This window comes from Lytechinus pictus, chromosome 10 (assembly GCF_037042905.1).
Source record: "Lytechinus pictus isolate F3 Inbred chromosome 10, Lp3.0, whole genome shotgun sequence".
Lineage (NCBI taxonomy): Eukaryota > Metazoa > Echinodermata > Echinoidea > Temnopleuroida > Toxopneustidae > Lytechinus > Lytechinus pictus.
This window is the reverse complement of record NC_087254.1, coordinates 36,185,918-36,203,871: the sequence shown is the minus strand read 5'-3', so window position 1 is coordinate 36,203,871 and position 17,954 is coordinate 36,185,918. Positions and strand designations below refer to the sequence as shown.

The 17,954-nt window shown below is 35.3% G+C and overlaps 1 protein-coding gene across 1 annotated transcript in view; it reads left to right on the top strand.

Annotated features, from left to right (window-relative positions):
- Positions 1-17,954, top strand: part of LOC129269569 (sorting nexin-29-like) — a 43,159-nt gene that overhangs the window by 5,831 nt on the left and 19,374 nt on the right. Inside the window, exons 2-6 of the mRNA XM_054907080.2 lie at positions 6,026-6,232; positions 7,592-7,650; positions 11,925-12,099; positions 12,884-13,016; positions 17,300-17,414. Coding sequence (XP_054763055.2) covers positions 6,030-6,232; positions 7,592-7,650; positions 11,925-12,099; positions 12,884-13,016; positions 17,300-17,414 — 685 coding nt within the window. The 5' untranslated portion in view covers positions 6,026-6,029. The remainder of the gene's footprint in view (positions 1-6,025; positions 6,233-7,591; positions 7,651-11,924; positions 12,100-12,883; positions 13,017-17,299; positions 17,415-17,954) is intronic.

The following is a 17,954-nucleotide window of genomic DNA, read 5'->3' as shown; positions in this document are numbered from 1 at the left end:
TTTCATATGGAATAACTGCAGTTGAAGTTGTATCTGCGAGCCATAGAACTTGCATAGAGGAAATGATTAAAATATTTGTGGCCGTACTATTATTCCAAATATGTGAATTCCCTCAGAATGATACCATAGACCCTAAAGGAATAATTTCAAGGTGAATAATATGAAATTTGATCGAGATCTTCTCACCAGTCGATAACGTAGCAGACGTGTTATTATGACATATTTATCCGCGTGTGACGCGGCTCTTGCAAAAAAACACAGTTGGTTGCGGAATTGCTTTGTGCCGACCGGCCGCCCGCTCCGGCGCAGCTAGCTGTTGAGCTACCGTACCGTTCTTGTTGTCTTCAACCATAGAGATGTATACTAATTACTATACCGGTATATCTTTCTGTCTTCAACTCACTTCCGAATTGCGTTTGTATGTGTGACGGTGACCCCTAGCGTAATTAAATATAGAAAACAACTCAGAAGGCTGAGAAAGAATACTATACGTTTGGTTCAAGATTGTTCTGTGGAATGAGCTATGAGTGGAAATGATCCAGAGGATATAAAAGTGGAGTCAAAGACAAAAGAAAAGAAGAAAAAACGCCAGGGGATCGCTGCACGGCCATGAACTAAGTCGACATACCAGACCATAACAGTACACTCAATGCCTGGGTGTTGTGTGTACTAGTATTATGCGCTCAGCGCGCGCTGAGCTAGCCGCCGGAATTACTTTCCAGCTACTCACTTGATTGAACATCGTGATAAAATAAATGAGAAATAGTGAAAATATCATTCAATAACTCACTGTTTGCTATCTTACATCATGATTGAAGATTTCATGGTGGTTATTCATACTGTTTTTTATACAGGGAAAGTAAAGATTTGTACATATCAGTCCTATTTGTTTGATTTGAGTTGCTTTGAAAAAAAATTGTAAAATATCTTTCTCTCTCTGCATAGCATTTCTGTATGACATTCAGGCACCTCTTATACTAAATTCCCCCCGGTGACGTCACACTCCGAGTGACTTTTCTGTACACTCGTCTCTCGGGCTCTGACAGGTGGCTAATTTGATAGACTTTCAAAGCAAAATATCGAGAAGGCAGAGGATTATTGTGACATGCTATGTGTTTGAACAACTTATATATACTATATATTGTATGTAGAACCTATATTTATGGAAACTCACCCCCTTCTTAATTCAACTTTAAGACAAAAATTGAAGAGCCCCGACGGGGGGATTTTGCATTGTAAGTCCCCTAATGGTGGCTGCACGATAGCGAGCCGTCTGTGTACGAGGAGAAACTTAAAAAATTTAAAAACCTCCTCGAAACAGACGGCTGCCAGCTGTCTAACTCATGCCGTGTAATCTCGCAATTGTGCTGCACTGCTACTGTCTGGAGTGTACTTTTACTTTTTAATGCAGATCTAACTTATAACCCCTTCAGATCTACAGACCTCAGGAGGCTACCGCAGATCATTCTAGACAAGTCGTTTATATAAACGGTCTTCTTGGCACAAAGCACGAATCTGGGGGAATCGCGATGGAAAATACACTCCAGACAGTAGCAGTGTAGCACGATTACACGGCATGATCCACTGTTGGACTGTGTCTGTAACAGTTAGATCTAAATGGTCGCGGCATAAAAAAAAAAGTCAACGCGGCATAGAAAACGGAAGTCCTTTACCTGAGCACATGGACTCAATCGTTGTGCAGCGCCGCTCTCTCCCTTGACTCGTTGACCAAAGGAAAAAGAACAAAGAAGAGAAGAAAAAATGAAAGATGAATCGAAACGTAATTATTATAAACAAAGAAATACATAAAGAAAATTGATTAAGAAGATGAAAGAAGAAATGAAACAAAGAAATAGATCTACATAAGATTTTATAAAAATAAAAAAAAGAAGAGAAGAAAAAAGAAATTAGATATGAATCAAGACGTAATTATAAGCAAAAAAATGATACGAAAATTGATTAAGAAGAGTGGAGAAGAGAGAATGGTCATGAGCCTCATGATCATGATAGTTTTCGTATATCCATTGCTGGTATCTCATCTGTGCTGGAAGTTTGGACATGGAGCTGACAGGCAGACTTTTAATGCTTTTGATTTGGTGACTGCTAGCCCAAATACTTTGCAGTATCAAAACTCTCCTTTTGATTACATATTTTACATATCAGAAATGTTTGTTTTGAAGGTGAATACAATAATTTTTTCCAATTCTTATCACCTTGTTATCCAGTCAGTGATTGATTTGGGACAGACCTATTTTTGACATGTTTTGAAATCGCTCATCGCAGATCGACTTAATGATTGGTGTAATTTCCTTGATTTCTGCCGACACTAGTGGAAATGTTATTGTAATGTATTGAACATGGATTCATGATCGGTGATGTAAATTTTGACTTGTGCCAACATAGGGCATGACTGCAATGAATGAATGAAATGTGCAAAGTTGTAGAGCCTAGAGGAAAGTATACTTAAGACTTTCTTTCATTTGCTTGTTTTCAAGCTATCAGCACTTTTTTGAGCAAAAGTGCTTTTAAAAATACCCAAAACACACCAAAGGCTTAGTATCTTTGTGAGGAAATTTCAAAACCACTCTCCCATTTTATTTAGATTTGAGGCCATAATTGTCATACTTCACAGAATTGCAGAAGAAAGTATTCTAAAAGTACATGTATAATTTTTCGAACTCGAGGCAGGAGGGACCCTCATTCTCTAAATATTTTTCTTGGTGGACATAATATAACACAACTAAAAAAATTCAAATTTTTAGGAGTAATTTTTAATGATCACCTCTTGGAAACCACATCTCAATTCAATCTGTACCAAAGTTTCAAGATCTACATGTATTGGAATTATTTCTAAAATTAGACATTTTGTTCCCCATTCAATTTTAATTACTCTTTGTTCAGTATCATACTTCCTCACAAAATTACTGTAACACTGTATGGGGTCATACATTCAAAGCACACTTAGATAAATTGACAATTTTACAGAAGAAAGCAATAAGACTCATCTCAAATGCTCCTTTTAATAGTCATACAAAACCTTTTCTTTTACAATCAAATTTATTAGCTTTAAAAGATCTGATATCATTAAATTCCCTAGTTTTTATGTACAAGCTTAATGCCAGAATCTTACCACCTCTCTTCAGCGACATTTTTGTTTCAAATTCCCAAATCCATTCTCACAATACTCGTCACAGCAAATGCCTACGCCCTCCACATGTTCGAACGTCCATTGCTTTCAATTCATTTAAGACTTCCCCATACTATGGAATGAAATTCCAAATGATATAAAAAATAGTTCCACCTTATCAAGATTTAGATTTTTATGAAGGAAAATGTTATTTTCCGTTTATTGATCGTATGCATGTACATTGTAATCTCACATCATACATTAGTGGTTCTTCCCACCTCAAGAATGGACTAAATTAGAGTACCATAATTAATTGACCAGATTAAACCACTTTTAAGAAATCTTTTGAATAAGCTCTTAAACTTATTCCTGTTGTATGTATATTCACTTCTTTCTTTGTACATGGAAAGATTCATCTTTCAATATGTTTTATTTATTATCTATTCATTCCTAGAATATCAAGAATAGTACACCCATTTCCATTTTTTGTCTCTTTAGGTTTTGACATTTTTCAGTTTTTTTCTTGTGCATTTTCTTTTTTGTAAACATATACAGATTGCCTAAAGACTGACAATGGTAAATTATAGAAATGAAAAATCTCAAAAAGAAATAGTCCTAGATATATTTTTTAATGGATCATGTTCATGGCTAAGAGACTTGATTGTAATCAGTATTATTTATTATTGGGTCAATCCATGTCAAATCAACCAATGCTTGTCACCCGACCCTCTTCGATTTTCTTTAAACTCGCACCAAATGTTGCCCCAAGTGTCTGACGGAAAAATCTCAAATATTTTGCCCCAAGGTCAAACGGTTGCTAAGATACGGCCTCCCATAGCAACCAATGCGCACTCAAAGAAATTATTTTTAATAAAATTGCCTATTTTTGATTGACAACTGCAGACAAATTTGATGAGTTACAGTCCTCATTTTAAGTAAATTGGAAGAACTTTTTGATCTAAACATGCAGAGTATACTATTGCGCGGACCTGTCGACTGGATTTCGCACACGAGGTCACCGAAAATGGTGTTAAGCGTCCATGTCAATGTTTTCAGAAGCATGTTTGGAGGCTCATAAATCAAAAATTAAATTAGCTTTATAGAGCCAAATATTATGCACATTTATGGACTTTCATATACTCAACAGATTTACAAAATATTGACCCAAGAGTGTGCATCGTTTTCTTGTAGGGCGCCCTCAAAGTTGGATTGTTTTCAAAAGATGCCAAGTTCAAGGTCACGGATCACCTCCCGTCCCATCAAGGAGGGGGACCAATTTCTGTGTTTTTATAGACATTTACCCATATTTTTAAGTGTTACTTGAGAAATTTTGCTACCGGAATGTTTAGTGGCTGATTTACGCATTCCAAAATGGTCGTAAACACCCTAAACTTATTGTTAAGTGACACATACATGCTTTTCAACACTTTTCAAATTGTGATAACTCAAAGATGAAGAGCCAAGAGACAGTGATATCTTCTGTGATGATAGTCTGTAATTAGAATTGAAAGGATATATCTTCAGAAATAGTTTTTATTGTTGGTAATGACCTTGAAAACACACCTAAAATTCGATAAAAACAATAAATTGGTTAATTTTCCAAAATCATATGGCATTCAAGTGTGTTTACATTGACTTTCAAATGGGTGTCATTTCAATACTAAGGGTGAGTTTAAGCTAAAAATTGAAAGACATGTTCAACTTTTGTTTTACTTTTAGCAACATGAAATATTTGAACTCAAAACCATATCATTTGACCTTGAAATTATTTCAAATATAGCTACAGTATTTGTGCTTCATAAGTAGCATATTGGAATAATTTCAAGGTCAAATGATATGGTTTTGAATTCAAATATTTTAAGTAGCTGATTTATGAGCCTCCAAACATGCTTCTGAAAACATTGACATGGACGCTTAACACCATTTTCGGTGACCTCGTGTGCAAAATCCAGTCGACAGGTCCGCGCAATAGTATAATCTGCATTTTTAGACCAAAAAGTTCTTCCAATTTACTTAAAATGAGGACTGTAACTCATCAAATTTTTCTGCAGTTGTCAATCGAAAATAGGCAATTTTATTTAAAATAATTTCTTTGAGTGCGCATTGGTTGCTATGGGAGGCCATATCTTAGCAACCATTTGACCTTGGGGCAAAATATTTGAGATTTTTCTGTCAGACACTTGGGGCAACATTTGGTGCGAGTTTAAAGAAAATCGAAGAGGGTCGGGTGACAAATTGTCTGAAAATTGGTTGATTTGGATTGACCCTATTATTAAATATTGCTAAATGCCTGTACTCCTAATCACGCAAAAAATTACTTGTTTATTTTCACGGGTTACATTCACATTCCACAGCCAAAGTTTTGACATTGTAAAGAATGGGAAATTTCCAGTGCTCTGGCTGAACAAATATTGTACCTTTTTTAACGTACCGGTATACTGCGGTATAGTTTTGACATTTTTAATTCTTTGCTCATCCCCCCCCCCCACCCCCTCTATTTCATATTTGTCTACTTTCCCTCTTATTTTTCACCCCAGATTATACGCTAATCTTTGATCTTTGGCTTTTCCTTTGTAGTCTGAATTTTTTTGTTAGTGTCCGATCTCCTTGATTGCTAATTTCATATTACTTTTATAAGGAACCTGCAGACATTACAAGTAGGCTAATTTTCGCTCTGATTTTTATGCAGGTCCCTTCATATTTCACTTTATTTTTTACTGCCATTATCTTTTGTATTTTGTTATCTTGAGAAGTATGAACATAAATTCAATTCAATTTTCCAGGGCTCTTTTGATCATTTTGGGGGCAAAATTGCCAAAGCCCCAGTGTGATAATTTCCCTGCATCTAATAATGTACATGTTGTGAAGTCTCTTTCTGATATATTGTATTTTGAATAGAACCATGGCCCAGCCAGCATCCACTGAGCGTCAGAACCTCCTTGACCGTCTCCTGGATGCTGTCAAGCAATGCCAGGTAAGGTTCGGCGGACGTTCGGAGCTTGCTACCGATGCAGACAGTCGCGTGTCTTGCCTTTGTGCCCAGTATGAAGCAGTCTTACACCACGGTCTCAAGAAACCTTCAACAAATCCTCTCAGTGCTCTACAGTAAGTCAATACAAATATGCTGAAATGATTTAAATCTGTCCTCAAATTAGTTTCTTACCTAGCATTTACTGTACTGTTTTAGGACATTGGGCAGCCAAAACCTACCCAATGTTTTGCAACTGTTCATATTCAGAGTGTGAATCATGCATAAACATATACATGTACATGTAATTGATGGTTTTATATTTGATGTAAGTGTTAAAATGGACAGTTTGTCCGTGAGTAATTTGCTTGCCAATGTGTAAATTGGAATGAATCCAGAATTCTGAGAATTCAGTGTTACATGTATTCTCAGATAATATCATTATTAGTCTACTCACTTCAGACTGCATGAACTCTCTATTTCAACAGCCAGATTATTCATTTAAATGTGAATGTCAATTAAATTAAAATTATTGATTTTTAGAAATAGAATGAGTCTTGAAATACAACAGAATAATTATGCATACCGTACTCATTTCAGACTAACTTTTTTTATCATCCATCAAGACAATCAAGGATATTTCTGTATTACATACATTGTAAAATATGGGCCTCATTACGTAAAACTGTGCCATCATGACGATAATGTAACATGGTAGCCAATTAAAGTTAAAGTTTCGACTTCCTGTTGAGCAACTGCAATCAACTACATGTACATGGAGCTGATTATAATGCCCTAAATAGTGATAGTTACATCCACAAACAAACAAAGTTTTGTGTATCATTCTCTTCTATTATTTCCCTAGACCTACAGGTAGTGTACATGTAATGCTGGAAATGGAGAGAGCTTCTTCTTTTTTTTGCCTTGTATTTACATACTTCACTATTAAAGAATTTTGCTATGTCATATATGTTTTATTTTATGCAGATGTTTAATGAAGGGTTGTGATTGGTACATGTACATGAATTCAAACTCGAATCGATCAATCTTGTATTGTGAATTTGAGTTTAATGTCAGTCAAGTGTGATTTACATTGTTGATCACAGCTCTTTTTTAATGTACATGTACAAAGGCATTGCAAGCGGGGGCTTTGGAACGGTTTTAAAAGTGGGGGGGTGGGATGACCATATATAGAAAATCACAATCAGTTGGGGGGGTTTTTACCGATTTTTGTATGTTTACAACTCTCATGGCCCCTGGCAAGTAAATTTCAATCAATTCTGAGTGAAATTTTGGTCCTAAATCAATCATTAGTCATGGAATTCGCTATTGATTTTTCTAAACATTTTATTAATCTCTGAATCAATTTGAATTCATAATTGATCACAATTTGGAACTTGCAATCCAGTACAAATGATTACGTGTACACTTCCCCTATTAATTGGTTCCAGATGATTTGCGTTAATTATTAATTTATTTTATTTCAACATATACAGACAGATGACTGGTCTGACCATGCCCAATCTACCACTCATCAAACCTGATGTTGAACCTGGTAAGAAGAGAGAAGGGAGGGAGGGAGAAAGAAAGAAAGAAAGAAAGAAAGAAAGAAAGAAAGAAAGAAAGAAAGAAAGAAAGAAAGAAAGAAAGAAAGAAAGAAAGAAAGAAAGAAAGAAAGAAAGAAAGAAAGAAAGAAAGAAAGAAAGAAAGAAAGAAAGAAAGAAAGAAAGAAAGAAAGAAAGAAAGAAAGAAAGAAAGAAAGAAAGAAAGAAAGAAAGAAAGAGAGAGAGATATATAACAAAGGGAATAAAGATGGGCAGATCCAGGAATTTCCGCCGGGGGGGGGGGGGCATATTTGTACAGAAGAAATTTACAAGCCCCTCAATAAAAGGAAGGAAAGAGAGAGAGAGAAAGAAATATATTCTCATTCTTAACCCTCTTCTCATTAATAGCGCTGAAAACAATGTGTGATTGTTTCAAAGAAAAAACATAATTAAGATATATTTCATGGAAAAATTGATAGGAATAAAGTTCATGAATGTTGATATATATGTTGCATACATGTTTGTTGATAATTGCGGGACAGGCGTGTCTTTATAAGGCAAGTAGTGTACAGAATGAATTATCAGTATTAATGTCACCTTCCCTGTCTATTTTTGGCATTGAAACTCTCGGTTTCTGTTCATTTGCTTGAAGGATACTTGTGTAATTAATATTTTCACTGTCATTATCAAAGAAGTATGTGTACCTTGATGAATAGAAAGTACAAGGTTTTTTTTCTGTATATTCTGATAGCAGGGCTTGAATTAAGAGCTCATTGGGGCAAAGCCAAGTTTCAAACACTTAAAGGAAATGAAAGGTGGTACTAAAAGCATTAAAACTCATTAGACATTTACAGATATGATTTTTTTTTGTCCTCATATACAAGCAGCTGCCCCAGGCCCATACACATGTCATTTAAAACAAATTCCATGAATTTCCATTTTCCAATGGTTCATGACAGAAAATTTTTCTCTCATAGAAGCATGAATAAAATGATATGCTTCCTACGTAATGTATGTTGAATGCACAAGGAAGATTGTTTGCAATTTTCGCACAATTTTTTTTATTTTACTTCATGTAGGCCTACATTGTCATACTCAGGGAGCTCCCAAATGCGACAACATTTTTTTTTTAAATCACAAAATTAAAGGTCAAGTCCACCCCAACAAGAAGTCAATTGTAATGAAAAGAGGAAGCTCAAACAAGCATAATGCTGAAAATCTCATCAAAATCGGATGTAAAATAAGAAAGTAATGACATTTTTAAGTTTCGATTATTTTTCAAAAAACAGTTATATGCACAACTCAGTGACCTACAAATGAGACAGACGTTGATGTCCCTCACTCACTATTTTTTTTTTTTTTATTGTTTGAATTGTATGGTTGGAACTACCCCTTATCGACCACCTAATCTTCTCAGCATCGTATCTGCGAAAATATTCATCAATTTTACCCAGTTTTAGTCTCATTTGTGCAGAAAATTGAGCAGATCAGATTCCCATGTTTCGCTCGGCAACTCCGATTCAATCCGCGTATATATCGACGAACAACAAATACGACGATTTTACATTTGCTCATTTGCACCCGTCTTTTGAAACCGACCACCCGCGATACACTAAGTTTACGGCCGATTCTTGTCGCGGTGGCGAAATATTTTTACTCTTCCAAATCAGTTCTATGATGTCAACATGCTAAATCATGATCGTCTCACTACTTCCACTGCGAGCTCCGGCACATGATTCGACGATTGACGACGGATATTTGTTCTAAAGCCGTTTCCTATCGGATTTCTTGGTTTTTCAGCGGGAATTGGGTCTGGTCAATACATTTTTGATTAATTCTACTAAATTTTTACTTTTTGTTGCTTCTTTTTTTCTCGTAAAATCGATTCTTACCGTTCCTATGGACACTGCGCCTACTCTCCCGCGCGTATCGTTTGTAATACGCAATAATTTTAACGTGCGCAAGGTGGTCGGTTTCAAAAGAGGTGGTCGATATGTGGTAGTCTCACCATACAATATTTCATTTTTTACAGATTCTATTATAACAACCCTCTTGATTAAACCACACAAAGTTAAAACAATTATTATCCATATGTTCAGGGAGGAATAAAACTTTATTTCACATGGAAATGTGGAGAAAATTAAAATATTACATATTTCATATACATATTTATTAAAAAGCAAAAGAAATAGTGAGTGGGTGACATCGTCAACTCTCTCATTTGCATTTGTCTGAGTTGTGCAACTTAAGCAAAACTTTGAAATGTCAAAACTTTATCATTTTACATCCAATTTTGATGAAATTTTCAGTGTTTTGCTCATTGGATTTTTCTATTTTTAATGAAATCGCCTTTTCATGGGGTGGACTTGTCCTTTTAAAAAAGTCCATATTAAATCTGTATAGATTATTGGATGGATTTTTCACGAAATCCTCAATTTTTCTTTGCCTTGTACTTCCCCCTTAAGAGTTATTAACAAAACAAGCCAATGAATTCATATAGTGAAGTGGTTTGAAGTGCCTTGCATATAGGCATACATATTTAATAAGAAAAATGAAATGTAGTACGTATATGAAGTATATATTCCAGGTACTTCAAAGTTTTTATAAATTGAGACATGTTTTTAAAGTGGGTTTTCTCATTATTCAAATGGTTTTAGGAATACCCTTGGTTTAATATAAACCTAGACCATTCTTGAATGGAGTGCCAATCATCAGCAATAAATGAATTTGTTGTGCAATTAGGAGAAAAGGTATCATAAAATTATGAAATGAATTTTGAAACTCATTTGGTTCATTATTTTTCTCATGAAAACTGAAGAAGGGAAATGATCCCTTGAAGTTGCAATCCCTAAAAGTGGGGAATAAAATTGTTTTTTTAATTTGGAATTAAACCATGTTTTAGAAGATTAGAACTCATTCCATTGTGTATGGCTACCGGGTATTCCCCATTATTTTGTAGTGCATGAGGTTTGAGTTGTTCCGAATTTACATTATACATGTATACCATATGTTCCTAAATTCATACTTGTACCCCCCCCCCCTTAAAGTTGCAATAGATCACAATATTAATCACCAGTTGTGATACGTGTACAGTAGATCACATGTCTTAAAGGGTAAGTTCACCCTGACAAAAAGTTTATTGTAAAAATAACAGAAAAAATAATTTAAAGATATTGCCAAAGGTTTGAGGAAATTCCATCAAAGAATTAAAAACAGTTATTAGAATTTTAATTATTTGATTTGCGGCATCATATGTGAGTAGCTTTCCTACTTATCGTATGGTAAAAAATTAATGAAAATGTCATTTTCTCAGAAAATTGAAAATGGCTTTTACCGTACTTTCAGTATATCAATAGACAAATCATTTCACACTGGTTCCTGAAAAGAAACAAAAATAAGTCATCACGAACCATTAAAAGAATTGTGCATTTTATATTATGTAACATATGGGGCAGCTGCTCATTTATGACATCACAAATCCAAAACTTATCATTTTAATAACTTCCTTAATCTTTAATGGATTTTCCTCAAACCTTTACCAATATTTTTTATTATTTTTTGGTGCTATTTTTACAACGGCCTTTTCTTCAGGGTGAACTTCCCCTTTAATGATCATTTACAGTACATACATTTGTTAGCAATTACCACTCATAAGCATGTTTGTGCTATGGATAAAAAGCCACAACAAGGTCTTAAATGCAATATGCTGTTTGAAAGTCATATCTGATTATATTACCTCCTTGACTTTATTAATTATTATTTCCATGTAATAGTATGCCAACTGTTCCCTTTTTAGAGTATTTGTTCCTCATTTTTTGCTATGAATACACCAATACTTTTTTTGTATGATTTGTTCCTTTTTTTTTAAATTTCTGATCATGGAGTATGTATTATACACAGCGCGTGACACTAGCGCCGGTCCGACAGTCCCAGACCAGTAAAAATCACTGTCGGGCCAGTATTAAACTTGTTGCTTGAAAAGAACAAGTAAATTTTCACCTATGAGCACATGTTTAAAAGGGTGAATTATCAAGCTTTCAAGTAAAATAATTTCACATGTTTTTTCACCGATCTCACTACAACAGGCTCGTGATTGTTATGTTGAGCCAAATTTTAAAAAATACTTTTTCTTGTCAAAAAATACTTTTTTTCCCCTTCTAAGAATACTTTTTTTGGTTGTAGAAGGTTGGCAGGTCTGTAATACCCTTGGAAATGCAGTTACATGCACCTCAGAATCTTTCTTTCATTTAAATTCTATATTGCAATTCAATCTCATCTGCTTCAGTGTACTGGCCCATCATAAAAGAGCAACTGACACCGCATGAGATCCAGCGTTATAGTGCCCTCAAGCATATAACCACCGATGCTGGCCGTGGAAGGGCGTGGCTTCGAAGCACTCTCAACGAGCACTCCCTGGAGAGATACATGCATATGATTCTCAGCGGAACAAATATTATCAAGTAAGTGTTTTCATTCAAAATAGAGAAAATTATTTATTAGTATTACAATTTACAAACCATTTTTTTTATCTTAAAGAGTTGATGGTTTATTCATGGAATAGACTATTTTCTGCTGTTGATAATAAGATGAAAAAAATTGTAGGTCTGAACTTAAAAAAAAAAAAATGTTCTAATGAATGATTGTAGTCTTATTACAAATTGCCAATTGGGAAATCAGTTCACACAATATAATTATGATTTGGTGGATTCACAATATGGGGCACCATCTATCACTTGCAGCGGACAGGCCAAAATTTGCAATGCCTCATGGGAAAAAGTCGACATCTGTTGCATGCGCTAGTAGTAAAGTGCATGCATGCGATTAATCAGCGCTGGCCGATAAATTTCGATCGGATATTCTGTTTACCAGAGTCCAGGTTGGAGAGAAATATGACCACATAATTTTTTGTGAAATTTAGACCGTTTTTTTTTCTTTGTATGGTAGCTTGCAATTTGCCTTTGATCAAAAGTCTTAGATATGGATTTCATGACATTCGCTCCACGTCACATTTGATCCCATGTAAAATATATAGAGCGAGAAGGAAAATTCTTTTCTGTTATTGTGGTCAAACCAAAATCACTTCGTCAACACTTACCCTAAGGTTTCCTAATTTCTTTAGCGAACTTTAGGAATTGTCGCAGAGAAAATGTCAGGTTACCTCTTATCGCTTTAATATCTCCCCTAAATTGCCTGTAGGCCCACTATCATTTTACATGGAAATCTTCTCACTCTTTGACTATGCAGACAGTACTATGAGCCATGGGCTTTCTTACTAGATGAAGAGAGATCTACGATGTTACCCACTATGGCTAGAGGCCTAGGATCTATTCTCTTTGCTATCAATATTGACAACCCAGAGCTTAATGGTAGTAAACAGGTAAGAAACTATTTCATTATTAATCCTAAATAATACATTGTATATTGCTCATAAACACCAGTGCAATATGATGGTATATATTACCAATGCTTATCAGTAATATACTTTCTAAATCTTCATTCAAATGCATACCAAAGTACTGCAATATTGCCGCCATATTTCACTATTTGGACATAATAGACCAGTTGGCTACGGCACTTCAATGATTTAAACGTGGCAAGGTGGCCGTACATATGAACGGGGTCAGCTAGAGTACAGCAAATGCATGTCTTTTACAAAAAGACATTATTTATATCTGTGTTCCAAGGAAAATATTCGCATCAAAGTGCATAGTGTTGCATGTAAAGTATGTTCCTTTTACTTGCAAAGAAATGTGGGAGGAGGGGGGGGGTACTGTTGTAGAATTTTGTGTAAGCTTGTTCATGGTTGTAAACTGCGCATGAGCAATGAAAGGTCATTTAAGATAGGCCATGAAGGTGGTTTTCACATTCACTGACACGGGCATTTCATGTATTCCTTTTAAAGAATTTTATTCATCACATCCAAGCCAAAGAGTAACAAAGTCTTCATAATGCCTCGGTCACATTTGTTCTACGGCGGCCTTACGGCGAGTCCAAAACAGTCGTTTTAACATATTTTGTACCAGCTAAATATTGGTGGTTTTAATGAAAATGAATTAAATGGCTGTTTTCGACTCGCCGTAGAGCAAATGTGACCGAGGTATAGTCACTGGTATTTGACAGTAGCCCAATCAATAGTAAGATGTGCCAAAAGCAGACAATAAAACAAACAGATTTCCAAAGTTTACCCCTCATGTACATGCACTTTTCTATTCACCTGGTCTATGCAATACCTTTTGTTCTTAGAATTTGAATGCTCTGCCGGTAAAGTTATATGCAACTCCATTTGAAAATGTTAGTGCTCATCCTAAGAAATATCGCAAAAGGTCATTAAAGAAAAGTTGATCATGAACTATCCGTGAACTGGCTTTAATATAGAATGGCAAGTCACCAGGTAACTTAAATACCACAGCTAGTATGAGTGGTTGATACGTATATAAATTAAGATTGGACTTTAAGCAGCTTGTATTAAGCTGTGATAACTGCTAGTTCATCCCTCAAAATATTTGCTTAGTGTCAGTTTATAGTCCATCGGGACTTCAAGAGAACAAATATGCTTCAATATTTTGGGGGGTATGAATTGACAGGTCATATGACAAGCATATTAACCCGCTGGATGGAGACAGAATGATTTCAAACACAGGTTATCCATCGACCCAAGCCTACATTTATATAGGGCCTCAGTTTCCCTTTTCAGCTTGTCTGTGTAGTCTTTTTTAAAGTACACCAATCTCTACTTTCAATGTGCACTGTAGGAGTAATATTTCAATTTATTGTTCAGATCATTATGTCCAGGTTGTATGAATTGGCAACTTTCCTGTGCATACATGTAATCTCTTGCCAAATGATAATTTTGTACTTGGCTGTGATTATAGTCACCACTCAATGTAATTTCATAAACTGTCCTCTAATTTCATAATTGCATTACTTATGGCCAAGATCTAATGTTTCTATGGGGAAAATATGAAAACAGGTAGACAGCTAAAGCCAGACTAGTCTGAATTTTGGTTTGAACATGTTTTTGAAAAACTTTTAATATACATGTATTATCAACTACAATATAACCATAAAGTATGCCAGTACATGTAATGTGCATCATGTTCTGATAAAGGCATAGTTTGATGTATCCCTTAGTACTTGTCAAAGGATTTAAATCATATGGTGAATATTTCATTTATTTTTTTTTAATCTCAATTCAATTACATACTAGTACAACTACTTTGAGCAATGAAAGCTCAATTGGTAGAGCGAGTGTTTTGTAATCCGGTGACCAGGGCCCGTCTTACAAAGAGTTGCGTTTGATTCGATCAATCACAACTATGGAAAGCCAGCAAAGTCAACATATGAAATGCATGTTTGTTCAAAAAATTTCTAGATATGAATGTATATCCATAAAGTCAATGATTTCTTGACAATTTGATGCATTTTCCTTTGTTTACAAAGGGCATTTTGCAAATTTCCTGCAGAAAAATTATGACACTGATGGATTTCCATAGAGTTACGATTGATTGGATCAATCGTAACTCTTTGTAAGACGGGGCCCAGAGGGGTCTATTCCCACTTGGTGTGCTAGTGCTCCTTTTTTTTTAGTTTCTAGGGCTCTTTTGAGTATTTCATGGAATAAATCACCCCCCCCCCTGTATCCATGTACATGTTATTTTCTCCCTGTTTGGCAAACATATCTTATCCTTGTGTTTAGGAATGAGCTCACTTCCTATCGTAGTTTCCCTATCAGACAGAGACTAACTGCTATTAATACACCCTGGATATTGAATCGTGCAATGCAGGCGAGACTGTCGGAGGCATTCTACTTGTTCGATATACACATGGAAAGCATGATTAATGCATGAAGTCTCCATAAACCATGGTTTCAAAATCAAAAATCAAAATCACTTTTCTGAATTCAGGCTGTAATCTATTATGAGTGCAAGCCTGCCCCCCCCCCCCCCCGCCCTCTTACGATGGCATTGCTCCATCCCCCCCCCCCCCCACCTTGGTTTTCCTTTCATTCCAAAAACCATTTGGCCCAATATTTCAGACTGTGACTCATGAAATATTGGCCAGAGCTCATTGAGTATTTGGGTCCTATTATGAGCTGTTCAATATAATGTGTGTAAATGTCATGGTGCTTATCTCCCATAACAGTGGCGCATGTATCTCATGAAGATCATACTATGATGAATTCAGGGATGAGATATTATAGTCACATGTTGTGTCATGGGTCTAACTCTAAATTCTCTTTATCAACATAAACATGGAGATTCCATTCACAGACCAGACTGACTTCCTTAGGGGTGTGTATATGATATGCCCATGTTTACTTTGCAATTCACAATATTTACTTTGCAACTGTGCCAAAGTTTATATAGTACTTAGTTCAACCACATACCCGGTACACATGTTTTACTGAGAACAACGAGTGGATGGAAACAGTAATGTGTAAAACATGCAATATTGTTTGAGAAAAAAAAGTGGAATGGGGGTTTAAAAGGTTGGATAAAATTTGTGAAAAGATAAATATGTACATCACTGATGTAAATTGCTTTATTCAGACTACCAAAAAAAGTATGAAATGAAAACTGATGTAAATGTAGACCCAATAAATGACTGCCTGCAAGCAGAAGGGGGGGGGGTGGGAGGAGGAGATGTGAAGGAGACTGAATGCCTTTTTTATCAATATCATCCAAGTTCATCACAAATTTGAGGAATATCAGCAAATTAGGCTGAGTAAATGTTAGCTTTAGTTGCAATCCAGATAGGGACGTGTGAAAGAGCAATTACATACAGTTAATTAGCCACTCACAACTCTGGTGTATTGCATTGCAATGTACCCAGTATTATATATGTATGGTATGACATGGTGTAGTATGCATGGATTCCATGGCGACATCACAATATCAAAATGACTATATGAAGGTAGAGTAAAAATAACTTCCTAGGACGATTCCATGCTAGAAAAATCAGCCATTTTCACAACATTTTTCAACCTGCTGTCCAAACGAACAAAGAACTTCAATTTGCTTTGTGGTAATATTAAAGTACTACTGGGTAGACATGCAAAAAACTAACAACCAACAAAAATATGCTGTCCATAGTTAGAGCTAAAAATGTTGGTGTCGTACGGAACATTTCTGCGTCCCGTACGACACACAACATTTTCACCTCTAATTTACCCATAATCAAGTTTTTTGTGTTGGCTATTAGTTTTTCACATGACTACCCACTATGTAGCTTTAGCATTGACAAAAAATAATATTTTATTGCTCAAGCATTCGGCTAGGAAACTAGAAATTGTTGTTAAAATGTCCCGTACGACACGTATGGAATTACCCCCTAGATGATATTAATTATGAATGTTGAAGGAATATTTAAGGTGTATAGTATGCAAATTGAAAGAAAATAACAAATGGGCTCACATTTGCTCACCAGTAAGAAACAACTGTCATTGTGGTTGGTTTAGGAAGTGTGTCCCTATAAAAACACGCTGTTTGAAAAACTACATGTATGAATCCAGTGAATTAATTGTGAAGCGCTTTGAGCAGTCCCAGATCGATAAAGTGCTATGTAAATGCCAATTATTATTATTATTATTATTTAAAATGAAAAACTTTTCCTTTGATTATACCATACTCCTTCTCTTCCTGTATCTTATTGTTATTATAGCCTACAGCACTGGAGTCTCTCTCTTCATTCATCCAAGCCCCTGATACAGTCCAGGCCTCAAACATCCAGGAACAAGACCCAGAACCTGTTATAGTAGCCAGTGTTGCATCACAAGGTCTGTAGGTCTGGGACGAGACTCAAATAAATATAATAACATGTATAGCGCTGTGTACCTCTCTATCAGAAGCCTCTTAGTGCTCTACTATAAATGCAGTATAAATACCCTGGTTTTGTTGTTCATATGAGATCAGTACCTTGCTTGACTCAAAGCAATTTTTTTTTTATTGAAATAGCAATTATTTGGCTGTAGAAACTATGTATAAAAGGTGTATAATGGTGGAGATGCAATAATTAATATTATTACCAACTTTGTATTTTATGAAACATTTGATGAGGGAAAACAAATTAATGAACTGAGCAGCATTGAATTGAATATTTGGTGATTGAAAATGTTTCAAAACTCAATTCTACCAAATTTATGTTTGTTTTTTTTCCTTTTGTTTTCAAACAAACTGTACTTGTACATATCAAGATATTATAGTCCGGTCTGTTAGCGTCAAAAACACCCTACTTGTGGACACGGTGGACAAAAGCATGATTTTTTCTCCAGACCTTTGTTTTTGTATGAGAATTAAAAATGGGGTATGCTCCAAAA